The sequence below is a fragment of the Panthera tigris genome, chromosome D4, assembly GCF_018350195.1.
Source record: "Panthera tigris isolate Pti1 chromosome D4, P.tigris_Pti1_mat1.1, whole genome shotgun sequence".
Lineage (NCBI taxonomy): Eukaryota > Metazoa > Chordata > Mammalia > Carnivora > Felidae > Panthera > Panthera tigris.
Genome location: NC_056672.1, coordinates 44,503,985 through 44,519,041, shown reverse-complemented (window position 1 = coordinate 44,519,041; position 15,057 = coordinate 44,503,985). Strand labels below are relative to the sequence as shown.

The 15,057-nt window shown below is 42.3% G+C and overlaps 1 protein-coding gene across 2 annotated transcripts in view; it reads left to right on the top strand.

Annotated features, from left to right (window-relative positions):
• Positions 1–13,777, top strand: part of MLLT3 (MLLT3 super elongation complex subunit) — a 285,903-nt gene extending 272,126 nt beyond the window's left edge. For both annotated transcript variants that reach the window (XM_042965146.1, XM_042965147.1), the window contains exons 9-11: positions 2,807–2,878; positions 4,052–4,123; positions 10,920–13,777. In XM_042965146.1, the coding sequence (XP_042821080.1) occupies positions 2,807–2,878; positions 4,052–4,123; positions 10,920–11,051 (276 nt within the window). In that variant the 3' untranslated portion in view covers positions 11,052–13,777. The remainder of the gene's footprint in view (positions 1–2,806; positions 2,879–4,051; positions 4,124–10,919) is intronic.
• The last annotated feature ends 1,280 nt before the right edge of the window (positions 13,778–15,057 follow it).

The window sequence follows — 15,057 nt, the reverse complement described above, 5'->3', positions numbered from 1 at the left end:
CGTCGGCAATAATAGCGAGTGCTGTGCCATTTTAACCAGAGGTGTTTTGCTTTGTTTTGTTTAACTACAAACCTCCCATATGTGTGAGTTTCAAACAAAATCAAAATTCCAGATCCTTTTTGGCTGAAAGCGTGGAGGAGAAGGGGGTGGGGAAGAGGGGCCTTGAGGGAAGGAAGTGCTCCATTGGACCCAAGTTAATATTCAGAATATCATAAATTACCTATCCGCCTGCAAGGCATGTTGAAAGAAATTAAAGAGTCTATCTAGTTAAACTGGTTTGAAATAAGCCCGTGGAAGACAAGGTGCTGTGTACTTTTATATTCTGGAGTCGTTTCCTTAAAGATAAGAAATGATCATAAATAAAACAATTGTCTTCAGCTTGGCTCAGCTCTCTCAGAATGAGGTTTTGACAAAGCTGTTTATTTTGGAGCAGGGAGAGATCAAAGAAGGAAGATGAACTGAGCCCTCTCTGGGCAGCCACTCAGTAACTTGAGGCGGATCACTGACACCCGGAGCTTTTGTTCCTGCCACTGAAGCTTCAGAAGAAAGAAACTAGGATCTCAATGTAGTTTGGCCTTCTGTGCTGTCGCACTTACGGAATGTGTAGGGTGGGACTCAAGTGCCCTGAATGTTCTGTTTTCTGCTCTGAAGAGAAGGTGGTAGAACTCTCTAAACCTAGTGAACAAAGTTGCATTACAAATACAGAGCCCTTAGTCACTTTGACCCCGGGAGTGCAGTGACCGACTTGCCCCCCCCCCCCCCCCCACCCTCTGAGTGGGACACGATAGGAACACAATTCAGTTTTCTAGTGCATTAGGCAAGCACGCAGGCACTGTTTTTCTTTCTGGCCTGAAATCTCAGCAGATTGTCTCTGCTTTGCCCCACCGTGTGGTCTGAGTTGGCGAGGAGTGCCATCTACTGACCTACTTACTCCTAGGTCTCAGAGCTCTGAGTTTCCCTGGAGGTCTCATTTCCAGCAACAATAGAGAGAAGGAAATTCTGAATGTAGCAGAGTGTTGGGTTTCCTGTACAGTGCAGCATGTGAAAAACGATTGCCTTGCCCCACTGATTAAGTAATTTCCTTGTGTTGCCCAAAGCATTGTATTTTAAGTGAGTGAGCCTGGTCAGATTGGTCATCTGGTTATCTTAATGTTAAAACTGAAGAAATGAAGGCAATTCTCAGGAAAGGCTCTGTTAGAAGCTCACTTCTTACCTGTGCATCATTCTAAATTCAAAGGAAAAGATATCCTTTTGAAAGCATTTTGTCTTTTCCAGAATGTCATGGTCCTATCCTCAACAGGTAAAATGTTTATTGGTAGTATAAAATTTTACAGCTGAATGGGAATCTGGACATTTTCTTGTTCATCTCTTCGATTTCGTCTCATTTTTTTGAGGTCCGAAATGTTAAATAATAGGGCTATGGACCTGAACTTGAGTTTCTGAGCCCAATCAGTGCTGTTTCCCCCACAAATTAAAAGTGAACTCATTTTAAAATCATTTTTGTATTATGGAATATGGTAGATTTTTGAATAGAACTATGAGTGTGTGTGTTACAGCAGAGAATGGATAAGGAGCGATGGGAATATGAGACATCTATTCATTACTTATTTACTTTTAAATGTTTGTTTATTTTAAGAGAGAGTGCACGGGAGGGGCAGAGAGAGGGAGAGAGAATCCCAAGCAGGCTCCATCCACACTGTCAGTACAGAGCCCAGTGTGGGGCTCGAACCCACGAACCATGAGATCATGACCTGAGCTAAAATCAAGAGTTGGATGCTTAACCTAATGAGGCATGCAGGCACCCCAGGAATATGAGACTTCTTAAATATATCCTTTATTTGGCATTTTCCTCCATAATATTAGCTTCTGAGAGTATAACTCACTTGGTAATGAGGTTATCATGAAAAAGACAAATTACTTTGCCTTTTCTGTTTATGTACATTTGTAAACACTCATCAATAAATTCAGTGGATCTCAGCAATTTGAAACGAGGCCCATTTAAAAATATTTCCCTCATAATCCTCAATTTCGAAGACTCCAATAAATCAGCTGTATTTATTAAATAATAATTTGTTTCTCCTTTTTATTAATTAGAAACCTAGCTCCCCACGGAAGCATCTAAACAGCATGCCAAACTACTGTTCATATCCTACGTTGTAATTGGTTCCTCTAAAATGACAGGCGCTTGCTATTTTATCACGGGTAGACACATCATTTCTTGAGCCATGGAAGATAGCCCTGGCTCTTGATTTCTTGAGTTGGAGGATGCCAGGTTGGGAGCAACCAGTGTAACTGATGGCCATCTTCATTTTCACAGCTGCATCAATTTAGTGGATATGAGTAATTTTTAGAATCTGAAAGGCAGGTACTAAAAAGGGGCATCTGAGTGTTTGTTTTATCATCCCTAGCATACTGAGCACTGGTAGTCATGCTGAAACAGCAGAATGAATAAGAAAAAAAAAATCTTGCCGGAGGGGACTATAATCTCGTATAACTCAGCTGCTGTGCATATGTGTGAGAGTGTTGTCACAAAAAAGCAGCAGCCTGGGAAGCTTAGATCAATTTCCTTATCGTCAACTTCTTTTTTTAAAGTCTTTTGGCCTGACTCAGCATTTCAGATATAAGTCCTTTATTTTCTAAGAAAGAGTAAGATTAGATGAGACGAAAGAAAATGTGTAGAGGAGACTTGCTGTTTGGAAAGTGATCTTATTGTAGAACATTTCATTCGTAAGTGCCTTTGTTTAGGTGGCAGGTCAGCTACGAAGTGCTTGAAATCAAGTTTAACAGCGTTCTCTTTGATCCCTAGATTCTTGAAGTGAAAAGTCCAATAAAGCAAAGCAAATCAGATAAGCAAATAAAGAACGGGGAATGTGACAAGGTAGGTTTCCAGGGCGTTCTATGAGTGCTGCAGCACTGACGTGTCTTCCATTTCCTTGTGTTTCCCTCAAACATCCTTGGTGGTTCCCCTTTCATTTCTGCATCGGAAGTGCCCAGCACCACCCCCACCCCCCTCACCAAATGATGAGCACTTTTCCTCAGTGCTTTGTAGTTGATTTTCCAAGTCTTGCTTAGATCTTCAGCGTTAAGCTGGGCCCATATGCTACCATTTGCCACGATGCCTGTATTGACAAGGGATTTGGGGCACACTGAATTGGGAGGTAAGAAAATCATGGTGGAGATAGAGGGTTAAGGAGTGTCAGCCACAAGGGAGCAGGACGCCCGAGCCTCGTGTAACGTGCTTTCCAAGTGTGCATCGTGCATTCGACATCTGACTTCCAGACCTGTTGCGGGCAGGGTGATAACACGCTCTGCAGGATCAGGCTAGGCCTGACTAAAGCTTCACCAACCTTTCCTTTGCCTTCGCTGCAAACGACGCTAGAAAAACCCATGCAGTTATGCTAACAAAGATTCATGAGTCTGAGCATATGGAAAGAGAGGTACGCTTCTGTCCTTGCAAGGGAGCTTTTGACAAACCAGATGCTAATATGGATAGCAATCTCTAGTTTTCATAAGACATTCTCTTCTGTCACTTCCTATTTACTGGCGATGTTAGGTATGACCAGGAAAGCTTTTTTTTTTTTTTTTTAATAGAGTTTGTCCTGATGTAATTGGTAATGTGCATTTATACTCCCATGTTCAAATTTAGACTTTTTTTTAGTTGAATCTTAGTTAAAAATCTTCTGAGATGGAAGAATTAAAAAAAAAAAAAAGTGATAGCCTGTGATAATATGTTTAAATTCACAATTTAGGATTGAGTACCCTTTCTCTCTGTGGAGGGTGTTACCAGGAGAGGGTGAGTCTGCTCCTTTGAATCTTGTTGAGAGCACATAAGTGCAAGAATTGCCCCTCGTAAAAAAGCTGGCTTTATACGAGTTGGCCAGGAGAGACTTGGTCTGCAAAGGCCTTGGGTACCGAGTCCACACAGCCCCGGGAAGGGTGGTAGAACGGGGAACCTCCACCTGCTGCTTGTATGTTCCTGTTCGTTTCTTGTTTTGTTTGTGGATCGCTTCCTAAAGTGCTTGTTCTTTTGGGGGATACTCTTCTCTTTCAGGCCTACCTAGATGAACTGGTCGAGCTCCACAGAAGGTTAATGACGCTGAGGGAAAGACACATTCTGCAGCAGGTGAGAACTGCTTTTTAGCACGACCCTTTCTAGAAGCCTCAAGGCCTACTCTGTATCGTAACACCTGGAGGTCACACCAACCCTACGCTGTCAGCAGAAGTCTTTGGGGGGAGGGGGGCTCATGGCCCAGGTTACCTCAAAGTCCGCTCTGCAGCTCCCGCCCCTCCCCCGGTGTTGCAGAGGATGAAAACTGGGTCGTCGTGGAGGTGACGGTGCCGGATTGTACCGATGCCTCAGCCGGCTGACTGATGCTGTCATGTGGGCTGAAGGAGGGGATAATGGAAGTGCAGAAGCCTTTGGGGCCAGGCTTCTAGTTTCATGAGAAAACAGTGATAAGAATGTCAGTCAAATGGGGTAAACATTTGCGATTTCAATTTAGTAACCTTTTGCCAGTGCTCTTCTGAGGGAAATAAATATCTTCCTCGTTTCTCTTATCTTCTACAACATACATCTATTATTATGAACTCAACTGTGAAATTCTTGTGGAGTGGGGAAACTTCTGTTCGTACAATTTGATGTTTTGAGAAGATAAGGGTGCTTTTTAATTTTACTATAGTTATAGTACATGTGTCCGTTGCGTTAACAGTGGCTATCGATAAAATAACTTAGTTCTTTAACACCCAAAGAGAAGGTTGCGTTCTGAATTCCAGGGTGGGTTTGTAGATTATTTCACTGTTTGAAATTTTGTTTTATTACTACTTTCAAATGACTTGAAGGAGTACTTAATCTACCCCAGCTGTGTGTGGGTTATCTTTTTTTAATGTTTAATGGCTGATGGTCACATTTATATTCTGTGTACATTTTTTGCTGAAATCTATAAATACATACTCTCGAACCTGCCAAGTTCCCTGATTTGTCTGATACGCTTTTTAACCCTTCTAGAGTTTCAGATTTGAACACAAGGTTACAGACCTACAGTTCCTAACTGGGACGAGTTGGATTTCTTGTGTTTCTCTGTAAGCGAGTGCGGGGAGGGGAGTGGTTTACCCTAAGAATTACTCCAGTCCTCTGCTGGTGTCTTTCTTCAACGTTCTTTTGTCGAAATGAAAATTGTTCAGCTTGCCATTTACCAATTACTTGGGGTTAATTGACTGAATGGTGATGGTAAATCTATTAGCGGATAGTCCCGTCCCTTTCTATCCCCTTTTAAACACCAGCTCTGAACCACTGTGGAGCGGTTGTCCAATAAAGCTACTAACGCACAAGCTGGGCCCAGATAGTGAGTCTCGCCGGAGAGCGGAACAGATGTTTGGGCAGGGCTGGGACACCTTCACAAAGAACGCCCAGCCATCAAGGGGAGGAAGCAGACCGTTGGCAAGGCCTTACCTTGGGGTGTCGTTGGCATTCCGATTTCATATTGTCCTTTGATTTGACCTTTGAAAGAATCGTGAGGCAAGGTGGCCTCCTGGAGAATTCTATCGAAGTGGATTACTTTAGTGTCCTAGAGGGAGAGAGTGACGGCTATGAATTTTTAGCCTGGCATCAAGGCGCTCCAGGACGCACAGCGTTTCAGCCTAATTGCATTCCCAGGCCGGTTGAAAGCTCTCAGTCTTTGGCCTTTTGCCTCGTAATGCAGCTGAGGCTCGCGATTATGATACCATGATGCATGTCCTGTCACGGTTTACTGCTTAATTAATTCCTATTGTAAAACATAGCACTACTGAGGACTAATGTTATTCCCCACCTCGAGAGCCGCTCATCTCATGGAATTCATTCCACAGAGGCCACGTCTTCACCGCCGTGCGGGCCTGAGCCCCTGCGACGGGATTTCTGGCGAGGCCAGGATCCCATCCTAGGTCTTTTACTATCAGACGCATCCTATCAAAAAATCTGGTCTGACGGTTTTATTCGGCTCACAGAAAGTGGCTAATGCCTTTGTTTTACTCTGGGGACATGCGGTACTGGCCCCCGGTTTCTAGCTTACTGAGCAGAAGGTACTGGATCAAGAGAGCCTGTGTTCTTAAGCCACTTTTCCTTAGGTTAAAGATACAGTACAGGGGATACATCCAAACCCAGAGATGTGAGTACCGAGGACTGCTGAAGGATTTGATTTTTCTTCAAACCGTGCATTCCACATTTATTTGGAAAGGGAGACCCAGCACTTCTAACCTCCCCAGCAATTGAGCTGAGTCTGGATTGGCTGCTTCTTAGGAGGAAGAAAAAGCTCTAACGAGAACCACGCTTTCCTCAGAAGACAGGTTAACAGGCTAGAGAACAGCTCCTGGACTTTTAAAATTATCTTCAGGGAGGTGGAAGTGAGTGGTATATTGGGGTATTCCTTCTCACAACGTGGAGAAGCCTCCCTGAGAAGTCTTCTGCTGAGAATCATCATCCCCATCTTGGGAGATCGCCCCCATGTTATGGAATCCCCCGTGGCTACGATCCCGAAGGCCTGCCTCTAGCCCCGGGGCAGGACACACAGGGTCCCACGGTAGACAGCATTTCCCTGTTGGTAGCCAAGGCGATCCTCCAGGAAGACCCGAACGTACCTCAGGCAGAAGTGGTTCAAGCAAAGCGTGTTCAGTACTTGCCCTCAGTGAAAAGGCTGCTTTGGGACAGAAAGAACTGTGGTTGGTTTGGTTTTTTTAATGTAATTAGACCAAGAACAATGCATCTACCTTTTTATAATTAAAAACCAGGGTTGGGGAAAGGAGCCACCGATTTAACAAGTGGATCATACCCCCCTTTAAAAACCAACAAAAAACCCTGCCTGCATGGTACCCCCTAAAAGGCATCTGTGGCAGGAAATAATCCATCACGAATGTTTTCACCATAACCGTGTTCAGAAGAATGAGTTAAGCAGCTGAGATACTCTTCCTTTTCTACTACGCGTACACTGTGCCCTTGCCTTCCTTTCTTATCTATAGTCACTCTTCTATTATTATTATTATTTGGGGGAGGTCTTTACTGTTGCAGGATGATGCAGGGTGAGGGCACCAAGGTGGGGCCACACCGCATCAGCAGAGCAAGGTGATGCCTATAGAGAGGCAGACAGCCATCCTCGGAGGACCAGCGGGGTGCTTTTAGGCCTTGTGGCTCCTGTCATCAGAATAAGACGGGTTGATGCTGTGCTTCTGATGTCCTAACCATCAGGATTCCTGGAAAGGAACCCACATTTATTTTTCTTTATGAAGTCTTTACTTAATTGAAGACGTGGGTGCATGCTCTAATAATTCAAGTCGTTAATGCCGTTGCCTTTGGCAAGTTGTCCCGAACGCCCCCCTGCTGCACTACTGGTACTTTGAGGCCATCTCTGCATCTACCTTGATGTATTCTTACAAGCTCCCATAAAAGTGTGGGGCTCATTTAGGGAGATTGATCAGGTCCCGTTCATTTCTTTGTTTGTGGCTGCAGGCGGGCAGGGTGGGGGGAGGGGAGGGTGCCGCGTGGGGAGGAGGTAGGAGGCCTGTCAGCCAAGCCCTGGAAACCTACGAGACACCCCATCCCCTGGCTGGCAAATGGGTTTATTTGCTTCAGAATCAAGCAACTTTTTCTAGAAGGTATCTTTATTGCTCTGTTTTGTACTTACTGTTAAGTCATTAGCTAAACGGAGTCACAGAAAGCGATTTTCTTAAAGGAGTGAGTTGTCATTTCAAAGGGAAAACCTAGGACTATGTTTTACCCCTACATTGTGATTTAACTACTCTCCCTCATCTTCTGTTCTCCTTGCTTTCTTCCCTTATCCCTGCCAACTTTTATTATAATTATTTTTTAAAGATTCAAGTAAGCCTTTTCTGAGTTTTAGCTTCTGGCATTTTCCCCGCTTCATTTGTTTTAGTGTCAATGAAATGGCCAAGAGTCAATGAGGGGAGGTGGAGAGAGCACTGGGTCTGATGGTTCCTGTGCTATCCAGTTACCTCCTAGAACATTAAGGATAAGTTTATATGGTAATCATAATCACGTTTCCCTGATCTGCGTCACAATTCCGTTTATAAAGAAGCTTTCATTTATCCTATTATCTTATTTGACCCTGTTGCACATCTGTGTCATAGGTAAAACAGGTGCCGTTATCCCCATTTTACAGAAGAGGAGGAAACGGAGGGTCAGAGGTTATAATGTTCTGTGGGATGCCATTCAAATAGCACCATCAGAACTGATACACATAATTTGGGACTCCATTCAGAATGCTTGGTCACTTACCCAGTGGCCAGCAGTCACACTCTGGGACAATTGTCATTTGCCTCCCCTGTGTACATTGAAAGCCTATTTTTTCCTGTCCTGAAGATCACGTATTTTTACTAGGCCTATACTGTTTCTTTACAATGTAGCGAAAAAGATAATTTACTCTGGAAAGCACCCTTAATTCAATTGATAGTCAACACATACTAAGTATTTGATTGCCTTGAAAAGTTTGTGTGTGGACATAGCTGTGTATGTGCCTCAGTATGTATGTAGATGTGTGTGGGTGGCTTATCCAAAGCTCAATAACTATTAATAAAACAAATGAGTGTCTGCCTTCCATCTTGTTAGTGTTAGTAAGTTCTTGCTTGGTAAGTACTTATGTGAACGTAGTATTTTAACCATAACTGGGAACAGCCTTTCAAATCTTTTGATGCATGAGCTAGAGATAGAACCCTGAGTCCAGGGGTTTAAGTAAGGCCCTCTGTCTACCTACCCACACCCCACTCCTCCACCCCCGCCATCCACCCATATAATAGGTGGTCAATGTAGTGGCTTAAAAGGTGTCATTGAGGGGCAGTCAGTTGAGCGTCCAACTTCGGCTTGGGTCATGATCTCGCGGTTTATGAGTTCAAGCCCCGCGTTGGGCTCTGTGCTGACAGCTCAGAGCCTGAAGCCTGCTTCGGATTCTGCGACTCCCTCTCTCTCTGCCCCTCCCCCGCTCATGCTATATCTCCCTCTCTCTGTCAAAAATCAATAAAGCATTAAAAAAGTGCCATTGAGGATGTAGACTCTTTGCCCTTCTGCTCTGCCATCTTTCCAAAGACACATATTCACTGTCTGTATCCTGCTTAAAAATTGTCCTGAAATCCCAGCGACTTCTGACAAAATAAATTAAATAGCAGTATCTGCCACATGCTGCAAGTGGGTCTGGGGAGGCCAGTGTTTTAGCTGGGCATGTTGCCACTTCCAGAAAAATCCAGCTTCTACTAGTGAAAAAGAAGGGATAAATGGATGTTAGGTAGACAGGTTGCTGTGTCTGTCATGATTTCACAGTGAGAGTAACTTGTTTTTTTATTATGAAACCTGTAGTTCTATCTGTAAAAAATAGTTCCAGCCATTGAGTAAGGCAAGAACAACTCAGTCTGGAGCTGTGTGATTAATTGGATTGGGGTTCAATATGTCTTTTATGCTTCTGTGGAAGTCAAATATGTCAGGAATGGGGGCACATTTTCTATGGAGAGCCACTGACCCATAGGGAGTAGTTCACAAACTTACTGTTTTTTAAAGAAAGCTAATCGTAAGAAGAGAGGGTCAAAAGTTTCCTTTCTGCTGCTTTCAACCTGAAATTAGGTAATGTAAAACTCCATTGAATAAATAATAGGCTACATAATGAAAACTGTTCTCTTCTTTAAAGTTATTGAATGAAAGAGAATGGGAAGCAAGTGATAGGAGGGGAGTGGAGGGTTCGCCAATTTTCTCTGCAAATATTTTTTCTCTCATCCTGGTGTTGATTTGTTTTCTCTCTCCCACAAAGCTTGCTAAGATTAACCCCCCTCCATCCCAGTTTACCTACAACCTACATCTCTAAAATCCATGCAACCCCAGCACAGCGTCCATTTTGGATAAAATTACTAGTAAAATAAGAATGGAGAGACACACAACACGAGGAAAGATTCTCCCAAACCAGCAATCAACATCATTCTTAACCTTGAAACCTTAGAAGCACCCTCTTGTAAGCCAAGGCAAGACAGCAACAGTACCTTCTGCCATCTCTTTCTGGAAGTTAGAGCCAATACAGTAAGAAATGAGGTATGACTATTCCAAACGAGGAGACGAAGGCTTTCCTTTTCTTTTTATAGATAATGCATTTTCTAGATAATTCATTTTCTAGATCATACTTATTACCCCAAGTATTCAAGAGAATAAGCGGAACACGACTCTAAGTAATAAGTATAGGTTTTCCTTCATTTTGTTGAAGTATAACAAAGTGTATAGCTGGAGGAATTTTAACAGAGTGAATGTGTCTTTTGTAACCGGCACCCAAATCAAGCAACAAAACAGTTCCAACCCCTTCCAGTTCCTCCCCATGGTCTTCAGAGGGTGGGATTGTAGTTGGCTTTTATTTTTTTCTTTGTGGGTTTTTGTACTTTCTAAGCTTTCAACAATAACATAATCAGAAAGAGAAATGACCATTATTCTGTGTGTGTGTATGCGTGTATGTGTACTTTTTTCATAAGGAGTTTTGTTATTTCTAGGATGGAATTTCCTTACTCTAGTCACTATCCATTGAGTCTCTAATTTTGAAAGGGGTCTTGAAATTGTACCTCCCTCTAACCACCCATACAGTAAAATAGTCTATTGAGGACTTGAAAGCAGAAATCAGTTTAAAGGATATGAATGATGAGAACAGGTATTCTGTTCTCATTGAGAATTTCAAAGAGTTAACATTCCTTTGGCTTATTACCAAAGTGGCTAAGAGAGGGTTCCTTGCCATCAATGGCATAGGACCTTCTTGCCATAAAGGAGAATATCAGTCTCTTGGTTCTATATGTGATCCCCTCCCTCCCTCCCTCCCTCCCTCCCTCTCTCCCTCTCTCTCTCTCTCTCTGTCTCTCTCTCTGGCTTTTGATGTCCATTGCTTATTTCCCAAAATTTCTCTTCTTTATTCCCCTAGATCGTGAACCTTATAGAAGAAACTGGACACTTTCATATCACAAACACGACATTTGATTTTGACCTTTGCTCGCTGGACAAAACCACAGTCCGTAAACTACAGAGTTACCTGGAAACATCTGGAACATCCTGAGGATACAACAACTGGATGCATCAAAAACTATTGTTTTGTTTTGGTTTTTTTTTTTTTGGTTGTGATTTTTTTTTGTTTGTTTATATGAAAACACTCAGAATGATGCAACCAAAAGGGAAAAAATAAAAATCAAACAACCTTCAGCTTTATTTTTCTTTAAAGCCAGTCATCATCTCTTGATAAAGGAGAGGTTAAGCAAACCAGCCTCAGCGGACCACTCTTCTCTCCAAGGAAATCCCCGGGAAGAGTTAGCCTGGATAGCCTTGAAAATAAATCAAACACAACACAAGAAAACTTAAAGAATGTGTATGGTATCATGTATCTCTCTCTGTGGCGGTTCATTCCACAGGACGAATGCATATTCAACACACTGCCTTATTACATAACTGATCTATTTATTATCGCATACAGATATTCTAAAGTCGTTGAGGGAATGACACCACAAGACATTATAAGTACTTGTACTTGGTCCCATGGATGCTCTTTCAATGCAGCGCCCTTGCCATCCCAAGCCCAGTGACCTTACTTGTACACCGTGCCACTCTCCACCAACTTTTCCAAGTCCTTTTACTCGTTGCAGTCCGCATTTGCCACCTTTTGTTTTTCCAGTTCCAGGACACAAATGATCAACTGGGGGGACCAAATTGCCACCCTGATTTTCTTCTTTGTGGTCTTTCTTCTGAGAGTTGGGGCCCAGCCCTTGGCTGTATCCATATAATGATCTTGGACCATGGTAGAAAATGCACCAAATAGGATCATATGAATTGTTGTCTAGCCTTAGTCAATAAACCTGTAGGACTTTTAACCAAGTGTACCTGTAAACGTCCTGCATCCAGCATTGTTGAGCTGTCTTCAACATTCTTCTTGTGTCTGTTTTACTGTTCTAATACTAGATAAATATGGAAGTAAAAGCATTCCACAGGATCATCGTTTAAAAAAAAAAAAAAGGAATCCTGGTTCTGTTTTCTAAAGAAATGTTGTAGAAATTCTTAATTTGGATCTATTTATTAGAGTTTCAGCTTTCTTCGGCTGCCAGTATGTTCTCCATCTTTACCATAAAACCTGGAATAAGAGATTTTTGTTCCTGTATGATCCTCTTAGACTCTTTTATATTTGGAAAATGAAAATCTTTCTTTGGGGGAAGATTCTTGGTTATGCTGCCATAACAGATTATGTATTAACTTGTAGATTCAGTGGTTCGATCCTGTTTAGTCACTTGCTTATGTTTCCAGAAGGATTTCTTGTATTGGTGAAAATAAAGATGGCTGGGGAGGGGGGGGATATTTTTGTTCTTGATGTACCCTGTTTTAAAACTAGAAATCTGTCCTGTGGCATGCAAAAGAAAGCGAATTATTTTTAAAAGAAAAAAAAAAAAAACCCCGAAGTACTTTTGGTGTCATTATTCCATCCTGTCCATAAGTGGAGATGTGCAAAGTGAGAACAGCTCATCTTTCAAGTTTTTGCTAGGAACTCAACCGAAAAGAAGGGGAAATGAAGAAATACTTCTGGATCCAAAGGTTCATTCACTGGATCAGCCTTAAGAAAGCCTCTATGTGTGCGAATAGACCGGTCTCTAGGCTCTCCCTTGTTTATTCCCATGCCAGATGCTGTCTTTTCATACAGAGATTAACTAGTGTCTGTACAGAAAATGGGCTTTCCAGACCCATTCTTTTGGGCAGTAATGTAAATGCAGATTGATAATGAAGTTATTTCTGCATTTTAAAAAGGGGATTTTTTTTTTTTACATTCTTTCTATCCAAAGACACTATTTTTTTCCTTTAAAAAAATTATAATACAGCCATGCTCCTTGTAAATTACTTCTGAAGCGTCCTCCCCAAGGACAAGTGTACTTTTCCGGTAATGTTATGATTCTCAATGGTTGGCATGAACCGCCCTTGAAGCATTTGTTGTGTGTCCCCTACTCAGTGTTTAACTCCAGAAACACTTCTGGAGTCATTTTGGATATAAGGTGACTGATTTGTGTGGTTTTAGGCGTGGTTTTAGTTGTGTCTGGTTCTGTTTTTAACTTTGCAGATGAAAGGGGGAGGGCGATGCTTATATGAATTGTTTGCAAAATTTAGAAATCTTTAAACGTTTCTAACTGCTAATCCACATATTCTAATTAAGCCAGAAATGGATGTGGTTTAACTGAAATATCTGTGTAGTGTAACTAGAAATGTATATATGTAGTTCGGGCCATTTTTATTTTTGTAACTAAGTTGTATGGCAAAAATGATTTGGCGGTGTGAACATTTTTCTCGTTCCTCTGGCTGTTTACCAGGAAACTAGGTAACATAAGCGACCAAACAACAAGGACAACAAGAAGGGAAGCTACTACAGTGATAAACTTTAGACCTAAAATTTAGGCAATAAAGCAAATGTCTTCAGACTCTCGTCAAAATGTAAGTTTGTACATTTAATAACGAAATTCAAGAAAACTTCCTCATGGACACAGCAAAAAGAGCTGTCCACAAAATTTCCAGAGTGAGAGTCACATTGTTGATTTTTTGCAAGTTGTATTCTTACTCTCATCGAATCCTTAAATGCAGAAATAATAAATCCCCTTTTGATGAATTTCAAATAGTTACACTTCTCTTCAAGTAACCCTCTCAGTTCTGCCATGTTTATAAACACCATTGAAACCTGTCGAAAAATATGTTTGGCACATGCGTATCCTAACAGGGGCGTTAGTATTCTAAGCACAAAGGAAAAATGGCAGGGTTTAATTTCTTAGATAGATAGGTTTCAAATAAAATCAACTGGGTGATTGCGAATATGGTTTGAGACAGGCTGAGTATGAGAAGCTTTCTTTAAATTTTCCTCTAGTACTTTGACCGGGGTGGGGGGGCAGCCGGGTGCCGGGGGAGGGATGTGTGTCTAGAACTCGAACTCCACCCCCACCCCTAATAAATTAGTTTTTGCCTCTGGTTTTGCAGCAGGATTATGCTTCCATCCTAGTTAGCATATAGCAGTCACGTTAGCAACGAAAACGTTTGCCGTTATAAACACCTTCACTGCAGTCCACTTCTCCCTCTCCCTTTATGTAGACAGGCGTGTCCACATATGCTTGCATATCGTGTCCAAGTAGGGGAAAGCATAAAAAGATGGGGAGACAAAAACTCTACAAGAGACACCTAGACGACTGTGAGAAACAGTTTTAAATTGCTAAGCCAGTGTCTCTGATCTGAATCACGATTCCCCTTTTTGTGGAAAGAGCCAATAAAATTGGTTTTCTTCCACCAAAAATGTTTCTGCCGATCCCTTTTCCAAACCCAGCTAACCTTTCAGAAAGACAGCTCAGGCCTACGTAATATCCCACATACCGTTCGAAGCCCCACCGTTCCAAGGATGTTCAAGGTAACATACCTGTTTAGAAGAGACTTTATTCTTAAATGCTTTAACTCTACCTAGGAGACAGAATTGGGTGTCCAGTGGTGGACGTGGTGGCTTATGTTCATTTCTTTTACTTGTGAGAGTGATCGGCTCGAGTAGTTTGCTGTCCGCTTAATTTCGTTCCACCTTTAGCCTTTTGTGTTCTAACGCTACGCGCTGCACACACGTGCGCACACACACACGTCCTGATCTTGCGCCAGACTGTTGCTCTAAAATTAGGAATGCGATGCAGAGACCATTACAGCCGCAGTGAATGTTGAGTTGCTCCCCGAGGTTTAATTTCGTCTTGGGCCGGAAGTCTACATCTTTGGCCCCTTTTGTTTTGTATGATGCTTCTGATCATGTAGGCACGGCCACCCCTGGATATTCCTTGTAAAGATGCCTTGAGGAGGTCGATTTAAAAGGAAGACAAAGCCACCGCTGTCTGTAAACTGTAAATATGTATTTTGGCACTTGTACCGCAGTAGGTGCAAATCGAGTTCTGATGGAAATGCTGACAGATCCTTCATGGTGGCCAGAGCTACTGTGCAGTGCGAAAATAAATGAAGCAAAAATGTATTCTTGAGATTAACAGTGCAAGGCCAGTACGTTTTATAAATCTGTCAGTATCTTC